This window comes from Diachasma alloeum, unplaced genomic scaffold (assembly GCF_001412515.2).
Source record: "Diachasma alloeum isolate Michigan unplaced genomic scaffold, Dall2.0 Dall_scaffold_00195, whole genome shotgun sequence".
NCBI classification, from domain to species: domain Eukaryota; kingdom Metazoa; phylum Arthropoda; class Insecta; order Hymenoptera; family Braconidae; genus Diachasma; species Diachasma alloeum.
The window spans coordinates 400804-421453 of record NW_021680360.1 but is presented as its reverse complement, the minus strand read 5'-3'; the positions used below and the strand labels follow the sequence as shown (position 1 = coordinate 421453).

The following is a 20650-nucleotide window of genomic DNA, read 5'->3' as shown; positions in this document are numbered from 1 at the left end:
GTTTTCGATTGAAAGCCCGAGTTGAAAACCCGAGTTTGTAGCAGCGATGTCAGATAAGCTATGAATGTTTTTTTGGGCTCAAATGAAAGAGTGGGTCGAGAAATGACGTGCTAGAGCCTCTAAACATGACAAATGTCTCAAACGATGATGTCTGTTTTCAATTGAACAGCAGAGTTGTGACATCATTGTCTAGGAGGACAATGGGGTCTAGGAGTATGTATAGAAGATGCCCCTACACATTCTCCCTGAGTAACCGTCAAAATTTCGCTGATGGAGGATTCCAACCTGGCAATGATTATTCTCAAGTCCTTCCGTCTCTATTTCTCCTCCTCCTTCTCCTCTGCCCCCAACCCACGCCCGTCCCGCCCTTTTGCACCGCTCGACGATGCGAAATGGATTCGATTATACCCGGTGGAACGGCAAGTAGTTACCCAAGTTGTAGGTGTTCGTTATGAATCGCGAGTGAGTTGAATTGAATTTATTATTCTGTACTGCACAACTCGATGTTTCTCCCAATTTATTCTATCCCCAAATGATGCTGCTCCGGCAGCAGTCTGTGTACTTATCTTTATTTCAAATCGTAGGTTTCGGGGGAAATGGAATTGTCGAGAGCAACAAATTTTAAGTTGAGGGGGAATTATTGACTTCGGGCAGCGACAGTGAAAGGGTCGTCTCATCATAATTGAATATTACATCGTTTGTTATGCCGTTAAATATGACAGGAATTGTTACATACCAAAATGTCATAAACTGTTGGAACAAAAAATTATATTTCTTAGGCAGTAGACTAGTAATTTTCGGAGAATGACATTGAATTCGATTGAGGGAGGGAAAATAATAAAATTTCAAAATCTACAATCCATCCGTAGAGATCAATCTGATGATAACACCTGGGGAGAAGAAGTGTCGCAATAAATAAATAATTACTCTATTTATATCTTCATTCATTCACCCGAACCATTCAATGTATCATCTTCACCTCATTATACTCTATTTACACCAACAAATTATTACTGTATACTATGTACTTATGAAAACACTTGGCTGAAGGCCCTCGGGCGACGGCCTATTGTAAGAAAATTTTTTTTTTGTTGTTTCTAATTTTCTTGCAATAAATTCCGTTAAAAATTAATTATTAAAATTTCAAGAATCTTTAATAATTTCTTCGATTCTGATTTCAAGCAGAGAGCAGGATTCGGGCTCACGAGAAATTTTCATCCAAAAATTTTGAAGAGTACTTATCTCTCTAACAAATGAATCAGAATTCAGTAGCGAAGTGGTCAAACGGTTAAAGTCGATTTTGGCTATTGACCAGTTTTCAACGAATATCTCGGAATCGAAGGGAGATAGAAAAATTTTTCTCATAACCTTTTTAGTAGCACTCAATTCGCTCTACAAAAAAGGTTTGTTTGAAACACAGCAAATAAGTCATTATCTGAAGTTACCGGGCTCAACGGAAAATCTCGACCGACTTCGGGACCGTTCGGGTTCACGGGCAAATCACGAAGCAAATCGCCAAATTTGAAATTTCAGTAGTATCAATCTACTCCTCAAAGAGTATACATCGGTTAGTCAGAGAGTCACCTATAGAGTACAGTATCAAACTAACCGAGTATGGAGTACATCACCGAGTATTATATTGAATGTAGCGCTCTGTGCAGTTTCTCTATTTGATTCAATTAGGGGAGGGTGGGGCAAAACGGCCCCCCTTCAATTGTCAATAACTTGTGAATGACATTGTGAAAATTCCCAGTTTCAACTTCATTTTGAAGATAATTTTTCATTCTTCAAAACGAGCTCTAACTCATCCCAATCGGATTATTGAATCGGAAAATATTGACGATTGAAGGGGGGCCGTTTTGCCCCATCCTCCCNTTGAAGATAATTTTTCATTCTTCAAAACGAGCTCTAACTCATCCCAATCGGATTATTGAATCGGAAAATATTGACGATTGAAGGGGGGCCGTTTTTCCCCATCCTCCCCTATCAATTAATTCTGAGTTAACTATCAATTATTTTGAGTCAATCATCAAATTTAATATCGAGAGAATCTCTAGTGCAGTGTAAAGACTATTATCAAATTGACATTGAGACATTCCCAATTCGTGTATCCCTGAAATCAGGGCGCGTGGCTTGCGCCACAAATAAAGTACATCACCAGTGTTTTTGTAGTCCGCGTGTCTTTGATTTCACTCTTTCCATATCACGTGCCCCCAATCCGCGGTAATGTTATCCTCATTCTCTAACAAGGTTATTATGAAAATTCCGCTATCTCCCTTAAATTCGGTAATATTTCTGGAAAACTCAGCTCAAAACTAAATTGATTTAAACCGTTTGACCACTTCGCTACTGTATTATTTTCGAACCTTGAGCAAAAAACTTGAGACAAAAATCGAGAAATTTCACTCTGTCGTTCTCGAGTTACTGCACTGAGAGAAAAATATGATTCTTCTGACTATATTCCATCACCATCGCACTATAGTCAAAAAGTCCTCAACAATTTCTCATGGGTTACGGTAACTATGGCTGGAGAAGTGATTACTACAATGGAATGTAGTCATTGCTACTATTTTATAGTTCTGATCCCGATAGATTTGTCGTGGTTACTTTTGAACTTTGGTTAGCTTAACTGCATTCTGATTTGCAAAAATTACGCTTGTGAAGTTACTATAATGTTTTGTGCCGCATACAAAAAAAAATCATATCGTTCACCAAAACTGCCTCAACTATTTTCTTATAGTAAATCGAACATCAGATTTTTCTCTCAGTGTGAGGATTTTAAAACCCCGTTTTACCCTACTCTCCCTAATCTATCAAAACATAAAAAATGTCTAATGAAAAAACTTTTGAATTCGTTCTAACTTTGATAAATCTAAATAACCAGAAAAATTAAACTCCAAATTGGACGTAAAACATCTGATTTTGTCCCTCAAATTATTTTTATGAAATAAAGTCAACCATTGATTCAGTCGCAATAATAATTCATTCTTTTTAATGTCTCAATTGCATTTTTTCGTCGTGCCCTTACTTTTTTCCCCTCTCGAATATAGGTCATGTGCAGCGATAAGCGTGCGAGAGCAATTGAGTGAAGCAGAATGTGTTCATTATTTTTTATCGTACACGAACTGACAGGAAAGGCTCCAGCTAGTCTACAAGTCGAGTAGGTGAAGAGGATATGATAATTTCATTCTCGCCATTTCCTGCCGAGCGGAAAAGCTTGAATCACTCTCGCGCCCTCCTCCGTTTCGTCTACACCCGGTCGAGTGAGGAGAAATATATACAGGTATAGGTAGAAAACTAAATCGGCCGGGCCGTCCGGCTGAAAAGTTATCTCGCTTAATGAGATTCAAAGTAGATGGGGCGCGACGAAGTGAAAAGTAAGAAAAAAGAGAGGATGAAGGGTAGAAAATGGAGCGAAATACGAGTTAGAGTTAAAAACAGGGGCGAGTCCGTTTTATCGCAGTAGCAATTTACAGAGGGAGTAAGGACCTTGAGGGGATGTGCCGTGACGATGTAAACATTTTTGCATTAAATTTAATTGGGAGTTTACATTCATTCAAAACAATTTATGTCATTAGGCCCGATAAACCGCGATTGTAGCCACGGAGAGAAATTTTTTAGAAAAATTCTAGTGCTAGAACGGGAAAAGAGGCACAAAGTGACGGCCAGGAAAAAATTCCAGTGCCGGCACTAGAAATTTTATTGGGGAAAACGTGAATTTTTCCCCGTATTTCTGTGTAAATTTCACAGAAATCCCCCGAAATTTTACCAGAAATGCGAAGAAATTTTACCTTAACAACACTAGAATTTTTCACAGCCGGTGGATTGTGATTTTTTCCAGTACTCGTACTAGAATTTTTCTAGAAAATTTCTCTCCGTGTAGGATAAACAGGTCAGTTTCTGGACGGGGGTTCGTTTCTCCATGTAAAAATTACCGGAAAACTATTCTCCATTGGGGATTACGTGAATTGTTCTGTAATTTTTACTGAATATTTCTCTCCGTGCATCAATTGAGAATTTAGTTTATGAATTATTTTACTCTGTTGAAATTCCTATTAGTATATTTAAACCTTGATCTATGTAAGTCGGAAAAATCCTTTTAATATGGAGGAAATTAATATTGATGGCTATTCCAGATATTTACAAAATGAACTGCATGTAAACATCCCTGCTCAACACAATTCATTTCTGACCTGAGTAACCGAATAGATGAAACTGACAATATTTTCCCATTTCAATTTTTCCAGTTGCTGCAGGGTCAATAAATACAAAGTAGAAATGTATTATCGAGACTAGCGAGTGAACGAAACATTGTTACATTGAATTTCATCGTAACTTTATACTCCCATCATTGACTTCTATCAGTTTTCAGGGGATTTATGTTTCAATGGAAATAGGAGGGCTACAGCGTGTGTTCGGTTCAGCGAAATGTCGAATAAACGTTGAGAAAAAACGAGGGAATTTCCATAGAGATAACTATCGGAAAACAGAGAGTATTCCGCTTTTTACACGTGTTGCCATGAATAATAGCAATTTCCGCGGGTTCAATATCAATTTGAGATCATGAAAACGTTATTTGAAAATATTACCATCCGAATGCACAATTTTCTGGTTCAATATCAATTTCTGTTCATTAATTCTGTATTAAAATCGAGGAGCGTGATAAATTCAGCATGAACTTTTAGTTAATTGTGGAATTACCACGGAAGAGACTGATCTCTGGGAGAAATGTTGAAATGCTTTAGTTGTAATTAAGGAGATTTCCTGCAAAAGGTCTTTTGACATTGCTCTTCCGCATGACGAAATTTCATCAGGACATCTTCACAATTGCAAGCCATTTGTTAAACATTAGTTGAAGATGTTTTCCAGCTTCATGAAGAGAAAAGACAATAGGGAAGTTCACAAAAGGCAAGGGAAAAAAAGAGGTATGGAACAAGAGAAAAATAATAAAAAAATTCGTCAAAAACTCTCAAGTCATAAATAATATGTAAGGCCATCTTGTTATATAACATTTTATCTATCCCTGGATATTGTTAGGAATAATGTATTAGTCAATTATATTAATCTTCTGGAATAGCACATCTTTCATTATTGGAGCTAGTGGAGATGAGAACTCCAGTGTTTTCTGATGATAAGACCAGCTTTTGAAAACAACTGTTCTGATTGAACACTGGATGTACACATTGTCAACTAATGATGAGCCCAACGAGGAAAACTCAATTTGTTAATCTCACGGAATTGAAAAATAGAATTGTCGAGCAGTACAAGAGAACGCAAGACAAGACAAAAATTGTTTTTCTCTTGCTTATATGCAACAAGACAAAAGACGAATTCTCTCCGGCCAATTGGAAGCACACCAGACAAAAAATACGTAATTTTTGTCTTGTCTTGTCTTGTCTTGTCCTGCGGCATCACTAATCTTACACTGAGAAAGACAAAGCTTTCGTCAAGAGATTTTGTCCTTGTCCCAAAGACAAGATTAATTGGTTTATGATAAGAAAGTGATTTCTGGAACCAAGTCTAGTTGAATCAATTTATTAAATAGTTTTCAAGTCTCAAATGCTAAATATTTTAATGCAAAAATAACTTGACTTGGTTCCAAAAATCGTTTCTTTTTTCAGGCAAATACAAAATCACTTGACGATAGGTTTCTTTTCCCAGTATGAGATATTTTCTTCGTATCAATTTTGGAGCTTTGAGTTTCTTCATACACTGTTAGAAAAAAAATGAAATTTCATAGCCAGTTACCCTGGCGATTTACCTTCTACGGAATAGCGTAGATGTTCCGTAGATGTTCCGTAGATGTGCGTAGATGTCGATTTTTGGGCAAAAAACCCAGGNACTACCAATTTTTAGGAGAGTGATTTGAATGTGATTTAGGGGGGAAAAATCATGAAATTTCAGGTTTCACTAAAAATTCAGTAAAATTCCAGAATTTTAAGCGACATAAAGACGAGAATTCCTTAATTTATTTGAATTTGCAATCTAACATGAATATTCACTGTCAAATTACATTGAATTTTCAGTGAAATCTGAAATTTCATGATTTTTTTCCCCCTAAATCCCATTCAGTGTCACTGTCCTGAAAATTCTGGTGAATATATTCTTGAATTTTCAGGTTTCTATTTATTTTCAGGGAAAAATGGAACAAGAATTTACAGTTCTGTTTGATTTTTCCATGAAATTGTGAATTTTCAATAATCAGATTTCCTGAAATTTCAGTGAAACTTGAACACGATAAAAACTCCCGGAATTTGGCACGGAAAATTCCGACGCAAATTTTTTACACTGTACAAGTAAAGAGGTATTGATCACAAAACTTTTTTTTTCTCAGTGCATTATCCGGTTTCGTTTGCGATCTAATGGATTTTCCGATGCTAAAAGTGCATCATATCATAAATATTTTTCCAGGGCTAAAGAGATATTGTTTGTGTTTGGTGTGTTTAATGCAACGTGGCAACAAGGCTCCGTAAAATACCCACGCCATCAAGATCTGATCCTCTCTCGAGGTAGGAGCCACTGGTGGCTTGTTGCTCGACATTGTGGAAATATTATAGTACAACTCACTGGGATTGTCGCGAATCGCCCAATGAAGTGACACGGTATTTCTATTTTCCAGGAGGATTTTCAGAGAATTCACAGGAAAGAGGATTTGGCAATAGAATATACTCTGTGTATTTCAATTTGGTGAATGCTCAGAAACTAAAATTCATTCTGTAGGAAATTGAAATTCAATTTATTACCGTTTAGGTGGATCTTTTGCCACTAAATTGGGGGAAACGAATGAAAAAATTACGATGTTTTTTATTTTGAACTTTTATTTTTGGGTTTTTGGTTGTATTTTTCTGCCATTGGCACTAAAGAGTGCTCTGTGTTCATTTGGTTTCGCAATTATCGGAATCACACAATCGCACGTATATTCCTCTCGCAATCCCATTGTTACAAACAAATTGAAATTTTATGGACAGCTTAGTAGTCATTTTCAGGAGAGCTATGTCGGATTCGACTTAGACTGGAAAATATCCTGAAATTTCCTTTTTCTTTTTCCGAGAAAATGCAAGCAAAAAATAACATTACAAAAATTAAACAATTTTTTGGGAGAAAATACAGTACAAAATAAATTTTAACGGGTCAAGCGTAACATCTCAAAGTTTTCACGAGTATTAATGCTTCCATTCACATCGATCGAAATGATCAACTAGAGGCGAGACGAATGAAAAATGAACATTCAAAACAAGCATTCATTGCAGGCCAACTTTATCCAATTATTAGTAACCGAAACCCCCATTCAGACCTAAACCACCAGTGGAATTGAGAAGTTGCTCTCTCCATTTTTGTTCACCCCCAATCCCCCTGAAATAACAGAGAAATGTCTTGATTTCCCAACGATGCCGTTGAAGTTTCCGAGAAAATACAAGTAATGAAAACACAACAAACTTTATTCCCAAGTATTTTTCAGTCTCAACCAGTGTTTGTAGATTGAAGCGTCGGGAAATGGAACATCATACAGAAACCTCTGGAGTATTTCCGCTGATGCACTGCGGTCATAGCTCCATCTCCCCTCAGCTATACGTCATACATACACTTCTACGTGTGTTATATTTATCAAACAATCTGCAACAATTCTAGTTAGCCTTTCCTGCACTAAAGTGCTGCAGGGCCTCCGTACGTCCGTTACTCCAGTCAAACTAATTTAACTTTTCACCACTGTCTTCGTGTGTTTCAGATCTGGACACAATGCTGTACAGTTACACCAACGGAATATATGTGCTGGATCATACGCCTGAATCCATGCCGGTGAGCAGTTAATCAAATTTTCACAACTTTGGGAGAATATTTTTATTTTCTTTGAGGATGAGAAAATTGGAGAGGAAAGTTTTGGGACAATTGTCTGGAAAGTTCACGGTGTTAATTCCGTTTTAAGCTGATTAAAATCGGGGAGAATTTTCGGTAATTAAATTTTTGGACAGTGTTCAAGTCCGCGGTGTACGCGGTGAAATATTTTGGTGTTAGAATCAAACAGATTTAGGAGTGAAATTAATAGCGAAGCGTTCGTTAAAGTGAAAGCGCTGCTGATCATATTATTGACCCCGTGAAAATAAAAAATGTTGATTTCACACTATACAGTGTTAACTAAAGATGTGAAAATGGCCGTCCATTTTTTTCTTGACGTATTACAAATTTATGACTGTCATATGACAGTCGTGTAAGCTCTGTGGCAGATGATTTTTTTCGTGTTTTACCGTTTTGATTATACATAACTCACCTCCTAATCAACTAATTTCAATTTATCAAGCACCAAAATTTTTCATTTCGGACTATTTTTGAGAACGTTTAGGATAAAGTATTCTTCGCAATGCCTACAATGGCGAATTTTCAAAATAAGAAGTTGAAAAACTAAAATTTTCATAATTAGGTCACCTTTTTTTTATTTTCTTTATTCGTGTCATCAATTCCCATAATTAAAACAATTGGCTTCAATAATATCTGAGGGGAGATAACGTCCTGGATGTATTTTATTTCTCATTTTTTTGTCCCATTTTCGGTGGAAATCTTTATAAAGTCTTCAGATAACGTCAGTTATTAATCTGAAAAAAGTGAGGTATTTCAATAGATATTTTTCAGAAAGATAATTAATATTATCCGACGACTTCCTGAAAATTTTCAACAAAAATTACTGAATTCTACACGAAAAATACCAATAAAATCGATTTATCACATTGCCCAACTTCTAATATGGCATAAAATGCTTGTTTTCATTGTGAGAATGATGAAAAAAATGAAGAAAATAAAATGTGACGTACTTATAAAAATTCGATTTTTTCTTTTTTTTTTGTAAATTCCCCATCGTATGCATCCATATGCACCTAAAGTGACTGACAGAAGACAGTTATTACAATTTGGAGATGAATATTTCACTTACGAACTGGTTGTCGGAGTTTAAAACAGAATGAAAGGTGATATAGACTGGGAAATGTCGTGTTCCTTCCATTCAATATACCTCTGAAAAGAGCAGCACCTCGGAGGATAACTAAAATGAAGGGAATCCATGGGAAAGGGGGCTAAAAATTGGGGTAATTGAAGAGTGAAGTGAGAAACGCAGTAGTAAGCAAGAAAGAGGCTTTTATCCCCGTGTGCAATTAGTGATGGAGTCTGGTTCGGATTGTACGGCATTCCCCAGGCGTGCAATGTCCATATACTCACGTGGTACTGGTTCTCGAACAAATGGTATTGGTTCGGCTGATGAATACCAGTTCAATGCACTTGTAATATTTTCTCCCGCATTCGGATAATCGATTCGCTCTCAAATTAAAATTTCAAAAAATGAAGAAAGAAAACACCGATGCGACTGTGGAAAATAGTCTCGAGCTGCGTTTTAACATTATTCACTGTGTGTGCTTCCATCTACAAAAAAACTGAATTGAGGATATTTTATATGAGAATCAAGTATATTATTTTTGATTCGAGTATAAGATATACTTTATTCAAGCATATTTTATACTATAATGGAGTATTTCAAAATGAGGATGATTCTTTCGTATTAGACCGGATTGTACTTAAGCCCGCTCAAGGGTAATGTAAGGGTCAGGCACTAAGTGTCAGAATTTATTTCGACATTTCAAATACGACATTTCCACTAACGATTTTTAACTAACACTTTTTTAACTTATCTCACATCAATTACCCCATTTCAACTGCTCAGATTTAAATACACGCTAAATGGATGAAATTATTATTAATTATTGTCGTTAATTGAAACGTCGTAGTTAAAATGTAGCCTAGTTGAAAAGACTGGATTCCCCAAATCTATCAAAACGTCAACAATTCAAACAAAATATTAAAACATGGAAAATCCTTTAAAATAAACTATATTGCCCGGTGGCCTGGCGTAGTGGTTAAGGCCGTTGCCTCACAACGGATAGGTTCCAGGTTCGATTCCTGGCCGGGTAGAATGGTGAGATCTAACCATTTTTAAAGTCTTGATCAATCGCCATATAGTCTCATCAGACTCGAAGCGATATAAAATAAGCATAAAAAAAAAAAAAAAAAAACTATTGATGCTGAATTATTGATCTCTTGTAATTGTTAATATAAAAACAAATTAAATGTTTATATGATATTAATCATTAATATATTAGTTCAGTAGTTAAATTGAGTTGCATTACGTTGTCTGTTGAAAAGCAAAGAATTTAAAAAAATTAAAATTGAAAAAATTTCGGCCAATTCCTGAAAATATGGTAATTTCACAAAAAGGAGTTGATACGTTGTAGTTGAAAATTTCAGTTCAAATGTCGTAGTTGAAACATCGTAGTTAAAATTAGGGATGGCCGATGTTTGTCGATTAATCGATTTTCGATTCTTTTTTGCAAACACCGATGTTTCTGACCAAGCTAACAAAATTATTCATTTGATAAGATATTCAAATGATAAGTGAATAAGTCCGCTCAATTGTTTTTTTTTAATTTAAATTTTTAACAATTATTACAGTTAACGGAAAATATTGGGGAGGGTAGGGCAAAACGGACCGCAGGGTAAAACGGACCACTGACAGAAACTCGATTATTTTTATTTTATTTTTGTTTTTGCTTCCGAATGAATGCAAAAATAAAAATTCAGTCATTTGTGGTTTGAGATAATTAGCAAATCTGATCAAATTGCGGTTCAACGACATTTGTTGTCTATAAAACTCCTGTGATGGTTACGATCCAAAAAACTCACTTCTAATTCAACACGTTGTGTTCCTGATTTGAAGGAAATAAAAAAAAAATTACCAATTTACCGTCAGTGGTCCGTTTTGCCCTAGAGGTCCGTTTTGCCCTATCCTCCCATTCAATTTAATTTTTAAATTAATCAAAAATCCCGCTTCGAGTTTCAAAATTCAACTCTCTAGCAGTACTTATCGTGGAAACGTAAGTTCTTCGGATTGTATTTTTATATATATGGGGTATTCCATGTGAACTCACCCAGGTCAAAACCCTCACCATGGCCAATCATATTGCCGATTTTTCCTGTGGTTGTATATGGAAAAATATGACTTGTCAAATTTTTTGCACATTTTGTAAAAAAAAACTCAAATCGGTTGATTTTTACGGAAGTTACAGGCATTTGGAGATAAAACTTGCAAAAAAACATGGCTGCCCACAGGATGCCTCAAAAAATCTGAAAAAATGTGAGAAGTCATATTTTTCCATATACAACCACAGGAAAAATCGGCAATATGATTGGCAATGGTGAGGGTTTTAACCGGGGTGAGTTCACATGGAATACCCCATATATTTTTCAATAAAAACAAGAAGAAAAAAAATTATTTTTAACAATTTTTCTCTCTTCTGTGTAATGAGAAAAACATAAATTTTTAAGTAATCGATGTTTTTTTCCTGAAAGATCAATTCACAACATCGATGTTTTGGAAAAACATTAATTCTTCAATAATCGATGTTTTTTAAAACATCGCCCATGCCTCGTTAAAACTGATCAGTTCAATTGACACTAGTTGAAATATCGTAGTTAAAGTGTCGTAGTTGAAATGTCGCCTAGTTGAAAAGGCATGCCACCGTCCAAAGAAATCTTTCCCAAAGAATTCATAAAAAAATCGTTCCTCCAAAACCCATCAAGTATCTCCACATCCCCAACTCTCCCAATTTCCCCTCCATTATTACTCTTCAACAATGATCGAAAAATGATAAAATCCCTCAACAGTTCCCCAACAAAACATCGGTAAAATCGAGGTCACCCCAATCGCCAGTAAACATCTTCGATAGCCAAGACGCCCCGAGTACCGAAACCATCGGGCGATAGTCTCAGATGGCCATTTTGAGGCGGTTGTCGTACAGCTGTGACAGGGGAGAGGGCTCAACTCTACGGCTCTGGAAGGACCGACCGGAAACTCGAGCCGTCGCGCGGTTATCGTTCGGTCTTCCGCTTCGCTTGCTCGACACGATCGTCCCCGTGCGGACCATATAACCGTTACGTACGCCTCCGTGACTCAACTAGGGGTTTTCAGTTGTCTCGCCGTTGCTTCGTAACAACTAAACTCATCCAAGTTTAACGTATCAGGGAAAATGAATCTGGGGAAATGCCGATGGTGTTCGAACAATAGCCATAGATCTTTTGTTTAAGGAACGGGTCCAATAAATTTCAATTGAAAGGGGTTTATCGGGGAAAAAAATTGATTCAATGTGGCGGTCGTAAATGCGACCCGTGAATAGCTTACAGCGTTGACCATTAAATTTTAAAAGAAGTTAATGCATTTTAGCTTAGCACACGAAGGAAAAGTTGAGAAAAAATTTGCTGAAAAATTCAAGTAATTAGTGAGGGAATTTTTTATAGAGAGAAATTCTGGGTCTTTTACTCTTTTTACTCCCGAATGGAAGCTTTGTAATCACTCAAATTGAAGGTTCCGGTTTTTCGTGCTAGGGGAAGTAAGTATGGTCTAAAAAATCCGAATATGCAATTTCTAGATACACGGAAAAAATATACTTGAATTGAGTGTAAAATATACTTGAATTGAGTGTAAAATATACTTGAATCAAGTATACTCAATTTTTTATACTCAATTGGAGGATGGGTATTTCAATTCGAAGATGATTGTTTTGTATCAGGCCGGGTTGTGTCAAGTCCCCTTAACCCTTAAGTGGTTGCATAATGAGGAATCCTCGCCGGCTTTTGATTTTTTCTTTTTACACAAAAACTTAGTGAATGAAAAATCCATAAAAATTTGTATTCCTATTTTCAAATATATGAAACACATCAACATCTTTTTTTCTATCCAGACGTACACCAATGCATTATTAAAAGGTTCTGAAAACTCGACTCGCTGAAAATCCCCACGTTTAACCTCAAAATGTTATAATTTCGCCCTGGGTTTATCTGACAACTATTTCGCTTCCTCCGTTTCCTATCCCCCGTTTTGTATATCCCCGTTTCCTATTCATTGAAAGTTCAAAATTACCTCTGTATATGGAATAAATTTTTTTTGTTCAACTTTTTTTTCTCGAAATCGTAAAATACACGGGGCGGGGATTCTTACCGTGCGACCAAATATGTTCGGTGGAGAGCTGTGACCACTTAAGGGTTAAGTGTAACGTAAGGGTCAGGCACTAGGTGTCAGAATGTAAGGGTCCAAAAGTGGAGTTTAAAAATAAAGGTCAGAATATTAGGCTCAAAATCTCCATCTCCATTAAACTCAGATATTAATCTATTATATTGAATACTTATTCATATCCATTGATGTTCCCGACTACCTTCTGCCAGAATCTGGGTTAAACTCTGGCTAAATCCTGAATCAATCCTGATTAAATCCCGGCTATACACTGACAGAAAAAAATAAATTTAATCAAGAGAATTTTGTTTGAACCAACTATCATTTGGTTGTTGATTTTCAAATAAACATGATTTCATAGTGAATATCAGTTATCTCTTCTTGAGATACATTTGGTTGGGAGAAATCGAACTTCTCTAGAATTGAAGTTCCTTTTATTTGTCGCAACAATGCGAGTATTTGATTTCTTTCTACCCAAAAGTTTGCCAATTCCAGAAATTCGTTGGTTTACTCAAAAATGAAAATTCTTCTCATGACTAAATACGCTGTTGTCTCAATCAACACGAGCATACATTGTTCCAAGTAAATTATAATTGAAGCATTTCGTATGTCGAATCAGGATGAATATTCTTACGCGGCAAAAGCTTTGAGATTGTAGTAAGATATCGTTGAGTTGAAAGAAGTTTATATTTCTTGACTAAAAAAAACCGCATTAGATTACAATAACAGAATCACAGATGACGGTAATTCAACACAAACTTGGATATCACAAATTTCGTTCAATGTGATGTACGGAAAGCTCAATATATCTCCTAGGTACGACTTTTTGATCAATTCATGAAAGTAGAAAATTTCTCGACTGGAGATTATATTCGGTTAAAAAAAATATAACTTTTCCATTTCTGTGGTGAATACATGTGATTTGACGCTAAGGAATGTTTTATTTCATTCAAGTAAATGTATCTCAAGAAGAAATAATTGATATTCACCGTAAGATCTTATTCATTTGAAATTGGTTCAAGTATATAATTCTTGCTCCAAGAGAGAAACATCTCAATAAGAAAATTTTTGTCGATCAGTGTACACTGATTAAACCTTTGGGTCAAAGAACACTTTTCCCACCAGTGTCGAACCCTATTTTTCATCGCAATGGCAGTGTGGAAATTTTGATTTTGCGCACGCGGTGCGAGCGCAAGAATGCACTTTACGGGCGAGTGATGAGAGACACTTCTACGCACTCGTAATACTCGAATGTACTATTCTACAAAGAAATTTTCTTCAAAATGCAAAATCGTTTAGTATCAAACTGACATTAGCATGCATATTGATCAATATTATTATTTGATTTTGTAGAATTGAAGTGAAAAATTCTCTGTTCAAGGACATGGACATGCTACAACTATTCGCATCACCAGCTGGCCGTGCACTAGTAACAGCCGATAACCACAGGCGGCGTAGGGGTCCAACCTCGACGTCCTCATTGACGAGGGAATCCACATCGCGATCGAAAAATTCCAGAAGAAATACAACAACGAGTAGGTCCATCGGCACACCAAGTCCACCACCCAGACAGAGAAAATCGAGTACCGAGCTTTACAAGGAGGCTGTCGAGATACTCGGTCTCACGTGTTCCCTCACCGACAGCTGCCGATGCATCGACTGCCAAGTGATTTATCTCTTTATTACGCCTCCCCAATTCCAACACGGACACCTCTTTTTTTTATTTTGAATTTTCTCGCTTTGGGTTGCGAATTGATTTGTCCTTCATTCATTGTCTCTTTCTCTCTCTTTTAATTATCGGATCTCTTGCGATCAATCATTATTGAAACGCGCATGGGTATTAAAAGACGTTTATTAAAATGAATAGGGACAATAGAAAATGAAAACCGTCAGTACAATAAAACGAGAAAAAGGGGAATAATAAAACAAAAGCAATACTAGCTGCAGAGGCGATGTTCAGATCGAAAAGAAATGAATGCATAGCTGGAATACATTCTGAAGAATGCATTCTAAAGGGGAAAATAGACATTCTTTATGAAAAACTCACTGCAATACTTTGACAATTTTTCTCCAGTCATGCTTTTCTAATTTTGTAGTCGAACATCAGAAGCTTTCATTTGACCCTAAGTTTCCGGACATTTTACAATGATTTTATTATTCAAACTTTGCAGATGTGAATTGCAATCTCGATTATTGCACCGTTGGAAAACATTTTAAATATCTGAAAAAAAAATTAGAAAGTTTGCCTTTGGAGGGAGATTGATGAAATAATTCAAAATTGAAATTTTTGAAAATTACAAGTATTTTCTATAAATAATTTATCAATCAATTTTACATCATAAAAATCATTTGTGCAGAATCGTAAAAAATTTATTCATATTCAGAATTTTACCAGAAATCGATTTCATGCATAAAAACATAAGGTTAACAAACAACAATACAAATAAACAATAACAAACAAACAAACAATAAACAATAAAATAGTAAACAATTTCAATTATTTATGTGTAAACAACAAATGTTCAAAAATAACGCTGATTATTCATGATTTTTTGCAAATTTCTCTTACACAATTTAATTGTTTAATAATTCGTCAATTTTAATTGACCAAGTTGATGATTGAAAATTGTTGAATCTATCCTGTAGCCTGCATCAAACTGTAAAAGATATCCTTTCTTCAAGATTCCAAGTTAGGATATCCTTTCCTTAAAAATGAATTCTTCACGAATGATACACTGAGAAAAAAAGATAATGCTGCCAACCACATTTATTTCAGACAAAATTTCATTATAACTTCTTGTCTGAAATAAATTTGGTTGGCAGAATTATATGTTATTCTCAGCGTAGATGAGTGAAAATATTTCGTACATGTACATCATGTATGACATGTGGATTGATTGAATTCATTACATTTTATTCTTGATTCTAGTATAAAATATCCTTGATTCAATGGAGGCATTTTTTCCCTTGTTTAGTGTCAGTACTCTTAAGTTTCGCAATCGCAATTTTGGAGAAACAGGAACAGGAAACTCCTAATTTTTGAGCCGCAGAAAGCCGAGATTCCCTAGACTGCCTTAAATTCATTCATTCATTAACAACTCCAATCATTAACAATCCCTAACAATCCATTCATTTATTAGCAAATTATGCAGAAGTTTCAATTGGTTGAGGTGTTAAACCTAGGGTTAAATTTCGAGACCGCGAGTTCCTAGAAATTAGGGACATTTCCCCGAGAACTTGTTTTCTTCCTGTATTGACAGAATATCTCATTGAATTTCCTCGGAATTCTCGCAATTAATCAATTTCAATCACAAGAATTTGCGGGTAATTACAGCCCACAATGCCCTCAACTCCACTGTTTACTTCCTCTCGACTTTATTTCATTTGCCTCAACTGCGTAACTGAATTCCCGTCAAAATCGAATTGCCCATTTGTTGTCAAGCACCCCCTGCTACTCGAAGTTTCTCGACAAGTGTTGGTCCAACTGTCCTGCCTTTACCCAATTCAATCCTGAGTAAGTTGGACGTACCTGTGCACACTTACGCTCGAGTGTACATTAGTACACACACGATGGATCGACGTCGATAACTCGATGGCAATCGAATTAACCGTTCGAGTAACCGTTTTCCGTTCGGACTTCTACAAGTGCTCAGAGCCACAGTTACGTCCCGACTGAAATCCTTACTCGATCTTCGGAATATAGTGGGCCATTCGCCTTGGGTATACTCCGCTGTGTAAAATCCTTCGTGTGTTTACTATTCCCTCGTAATGGTCGTCCTGGGAATTTTCAGAGAAGTTTATCAAGTCAGAGAGAATTTGTTAAGGCTTCAACATTTTTAATCCTTTAAATTTAATGGATGAAGAGAAGAAAGTACTTATTCTGAGAAACGAAAATAATCCGGAGTATTATAAAACGTGATTTTTTCAAAGAGGACTTCCCGAGTAATTTTTCATTCATCGAATACGATTAAAAAAATTTGGTTGAATTTTTCCGAACAAGCCCTTGAATTAGATTTGAGGAAAAAAAGTCAATGGAATTTCAAGTTTATCAAAAAATTCACGTGAAGTTCCATTTTTTAGCAACAAATTGCTGGTAATTCCACAATTGATATGAACTTTCAAGTGAAAATGAATATTAACTTCCAAACTCCCTGGAATTTTCAGGGAATTCCTTCAATTTTTTTTGGAATTCCAGTAATTGTTGACGGAATTCCCTGAAAATTTAGAAGAGTCTTGAATTCAAAACAAAAATATGGGTGAACCTTTCGTCTCGTCGATTGAATTATCTAAAAACGGTTCTTTGTTTAAGTCATCAAGAGCGACGTTCATCTTGTTTCGGGAGATATTTGTAAAATAATCTCAAACCCATTACTTCTCACCTTGTCGCCTGCTCTATTCTGTCCCATTCTCCTGTTCTATTCTGCTCTCGCCACTCCATTATTCAATTCATTTCCAACTGATAGTCATCCAACATTAATCATCTACATTACACTTTGACTCATCACCTCAAGCTTGGCAGACAAACCTTCAAATCTCAATCTCCATTAATACTATAACATGCGAGATGATCTGAGAGAAACTGCGTATTCGGGATTTTTAACCTGCAAGCTTGCGGGATTAATTAAATTACGCTTAGCAAAACGTAATTTACGTTTAGGTTTTTCTGTGTGTGCACCCCGCATCAATGTCGCTTCTCACGTCTGTGGGAAGAACAATAGGGGATTAACCCTCTGCAGCGCGACAGCAGTCATCGGCGAGCCTGCTGCGCTCCTCGAAGTGACTATCGTCGTAATGTGTAATCTCCCACGACAAATCCGCAGGGAATTGATCGTGAGATCGGATTTCTGCTAGGCCTGAAAGAAACACACCATTCTATCCCATCCAAAAAATGCTGTTACAATCGAGAATTCAAGGGACTTGAATTACCAAATTATTGAGCATCAGAAAGACGGGATTTCGCAAACTACTTTTATTTATTTACAATCAAAACCTATAGATTCAGTACCGAGTAACATTAAATTGTTGAGCGATTGAAAATCCAGGATTGTACTAAGAGAAAAACAGGAGTTTTCAAACAAGTTTGACTTGTGCCAAAAAAATAGTTTGTTTAAAACTCAGTAGCCAAGTGGTCAACCGGTTTAAGTCGATTTTGGCTATTGACCAATTTTCAATGAATATCTCGAAATCTAAGGGAGATAGCAAAATTTTTCTCATAACCTTTTTAGTAGCACTCAATTCGATCTACAAAAAAGGTTATTATGAAAATTTCGCTATCTCCCTTCAATTCGGAAATATTTCTGAAAAACTCAACTAAAGACCAAATTGACTTAAACCGTTTGACCACTTCGCTACTGAATTATCAAAAAAATATTCCTTTGTGTCAAAGATGCGAAACGTGTGTCGATATTGACAATTTTTATAACAAAAACAGATTTAGTCATTTCAAATTAATTTTATTCTGTGTAACCAAGAAATGTCGTCTCTAGCACTACTTCTTTGTTATTCGGTGCTCCTGGCAAATGCTCGTTTTATATGAAACGAGGGATAGTAGTTTGTCGTTTCGGCTATTCAATAATCACAGACAAAAAATTCTCGAAATTTTATTGACAATTTTTGGTGAAAATTTACGATTAACAAAAAATTAGCTTTTTGAATAATTAATAATTGAAAGAAAGAAACTATTTTCTCATATAATCCCCGTCAAGCTAATTCTCTGTATCACGTCTCATTGTTAAAAGTTTTTCATGTTCTTTGAGGGGCCTAAAAGACGATTTGATTGCTAGAAACCATGCAGATATTGGGGTCAATTTGGAAAAAAATCGTTTTTGGACAAAAACTAACAATTTTGAAAAAATTATAACTCCCTTAATTATCCATATTTTTCAATTATTCTTTTTTCAAAATTTTCATCTAATCGTCATCTTTTCAGAAAAAAATTAAGACGGAAATCCCCAGTATCAAATTTTTTGTGATGGAAAGATGAAAATTTCACAACTTGATTGAATTTTCAATGGAGCATGAATATTCAGCAACAAAATGACATAAATGTTCAATTTTTACCCGAATTTTTATGATTTTTCTCAATTTTCACAGATTAATTGAACTGAAAAATCAAGTATTTTATTGATTTCCAGATGATTTGAACAAAAAATCAATGGAATATTTGATTTTTCAATGACAAGATTTCCTGAAATTTCCGGAATTTGGCACGGAAAATTCAGATGAAAGTTTTTCACAATGTACTGTCACTTGATAGAAATATCCAAAAAGTGCCCCAAAAATATGACCAAAAAATGTTCAATCCCGCAATTGCAAAAACCCATTGATTAATTGCCTCAAGCTTATCCCCATAAATCGTCTTGATTTTCCTTGAAAAATAAACCTCTACAAATCTTTCCAGAGCAATTACTTCGACTTCGACGACGACTGCGGGGAGTCGAGATCAGAGCTGGCGGCAGGTACACCGATACTCCTGGATCACGCTCTATCCCATCCACTCGCGTGCTCCATACAGTAGTAGGAGGCCAGAGACACATGGAGAGACATTCGTAGCCCCTAGGAGTCTCGATCGATCTGTCAGCGGTCTCTCCGCGGGTGTGGACGTGCCACCTCTCTGCCTCGAGGACCCTAACCGTAGAAGGACTTCTTTCGGGATCCCCCCTCTCCTCCCTCTCCCGCTCTTCCTTAACTCCTCTCACCGCCCCTTTATTTCACCACTCTGCCGTCTCGTATCAAGGCGTCTCTCCTCTACTCCTCAAGTGGAACGTGCGTCTCGAGTGCCGGAGGAAAAAACAGGGGCGAAGTCGCCCTGTCGGAACAGAACGAAAAATATAAATAGAAAAAAATGGGAACGAGAGTAGAAAGGGGACGCGTCAAGCCAGACGAGAGTGGCTCTAAAGCGTCAACCAGGTGCATTCTCTCGTCCTTTTTTCAGCAATTTGGGAATGTATCGACGTGTTCACTGTGTGTCAATAAATGTCAAAGTTGAAGGAACCGGGAGGAATGTGGAGTGAATTCCGTGGAAGAGAGGTAGAACAAAAGATGAGCGAACAATCCTGTTTAAAGAATTTTGAGAATATGTGGAAAATTGCTGGGCTTGCGCGGAAAGAATGTAAAATTGTTTTTTACTGTGGGGAGATAGCAATTCTTAATATGAGGAAAAGAGTGCAGGACCATACCCGCCACGCTAGAAAATTTACTATTGAACCTAGTAATTTTGAGAACAAATGAAAAACTGCGACGAGCGGGATGAAAAAATACTACTGACAAAATTAAAATGTAATGTCCGTCGGGAAAATTACTGTTTAACATACGGAAAATTGCGGGTCGGTAGAGTAGAAAAAGTTGACGCGACTAAAATTTAGGAAGATAAACATGAATTTTTACTTCGTCGGTTAAAAAAATATTGCTCTCCAGTCTAAAATGAATATCCGCGAAAGAGGACGAGGGACAGGGCGATTTTTTGAATAACCGAAGTGAAAAATCATATTTGATCTTCTTCTCCATTTTTGAAAAATATTATCAATAATTTGCTCCATGTATCTTCAATCTGAAGAAGAAATGGGGGAACAGGACGAATTGATTTTTTTCGAATTATAGAATCCGCTA

The 20650-nt window shown here is 36.2% G+C and overlaps 1 protein-coding gene across 1 annotated transcript in view; it reads left to right on the top strand.

Moving 5' to 3' along the window:
• The window catches only part of LOC107048610, a 182827-nt gene extending 163268 nt beyond the window's left edge, over positions 1 to 19559 (top strand). Inside the window, exons 5-7 of the mRNA XM_015271852.1 lie at positions 7727 to 7797; positions 14424 to 14708; positions 19443 to 19559. Coding sequence (XP_015127338.1) covers positions 7727 to 7797; positions 14424 to 14708; positions 19443 to 19559 — 473 coding nt within the window. The remainder of the gene's footprint in view (positions 1 to 7726; positions 7798 to 14423; positions 14709 to 19442) is intronic.
• Positions 19560 to 20650: the final 1091 nt, after the last annotated feature.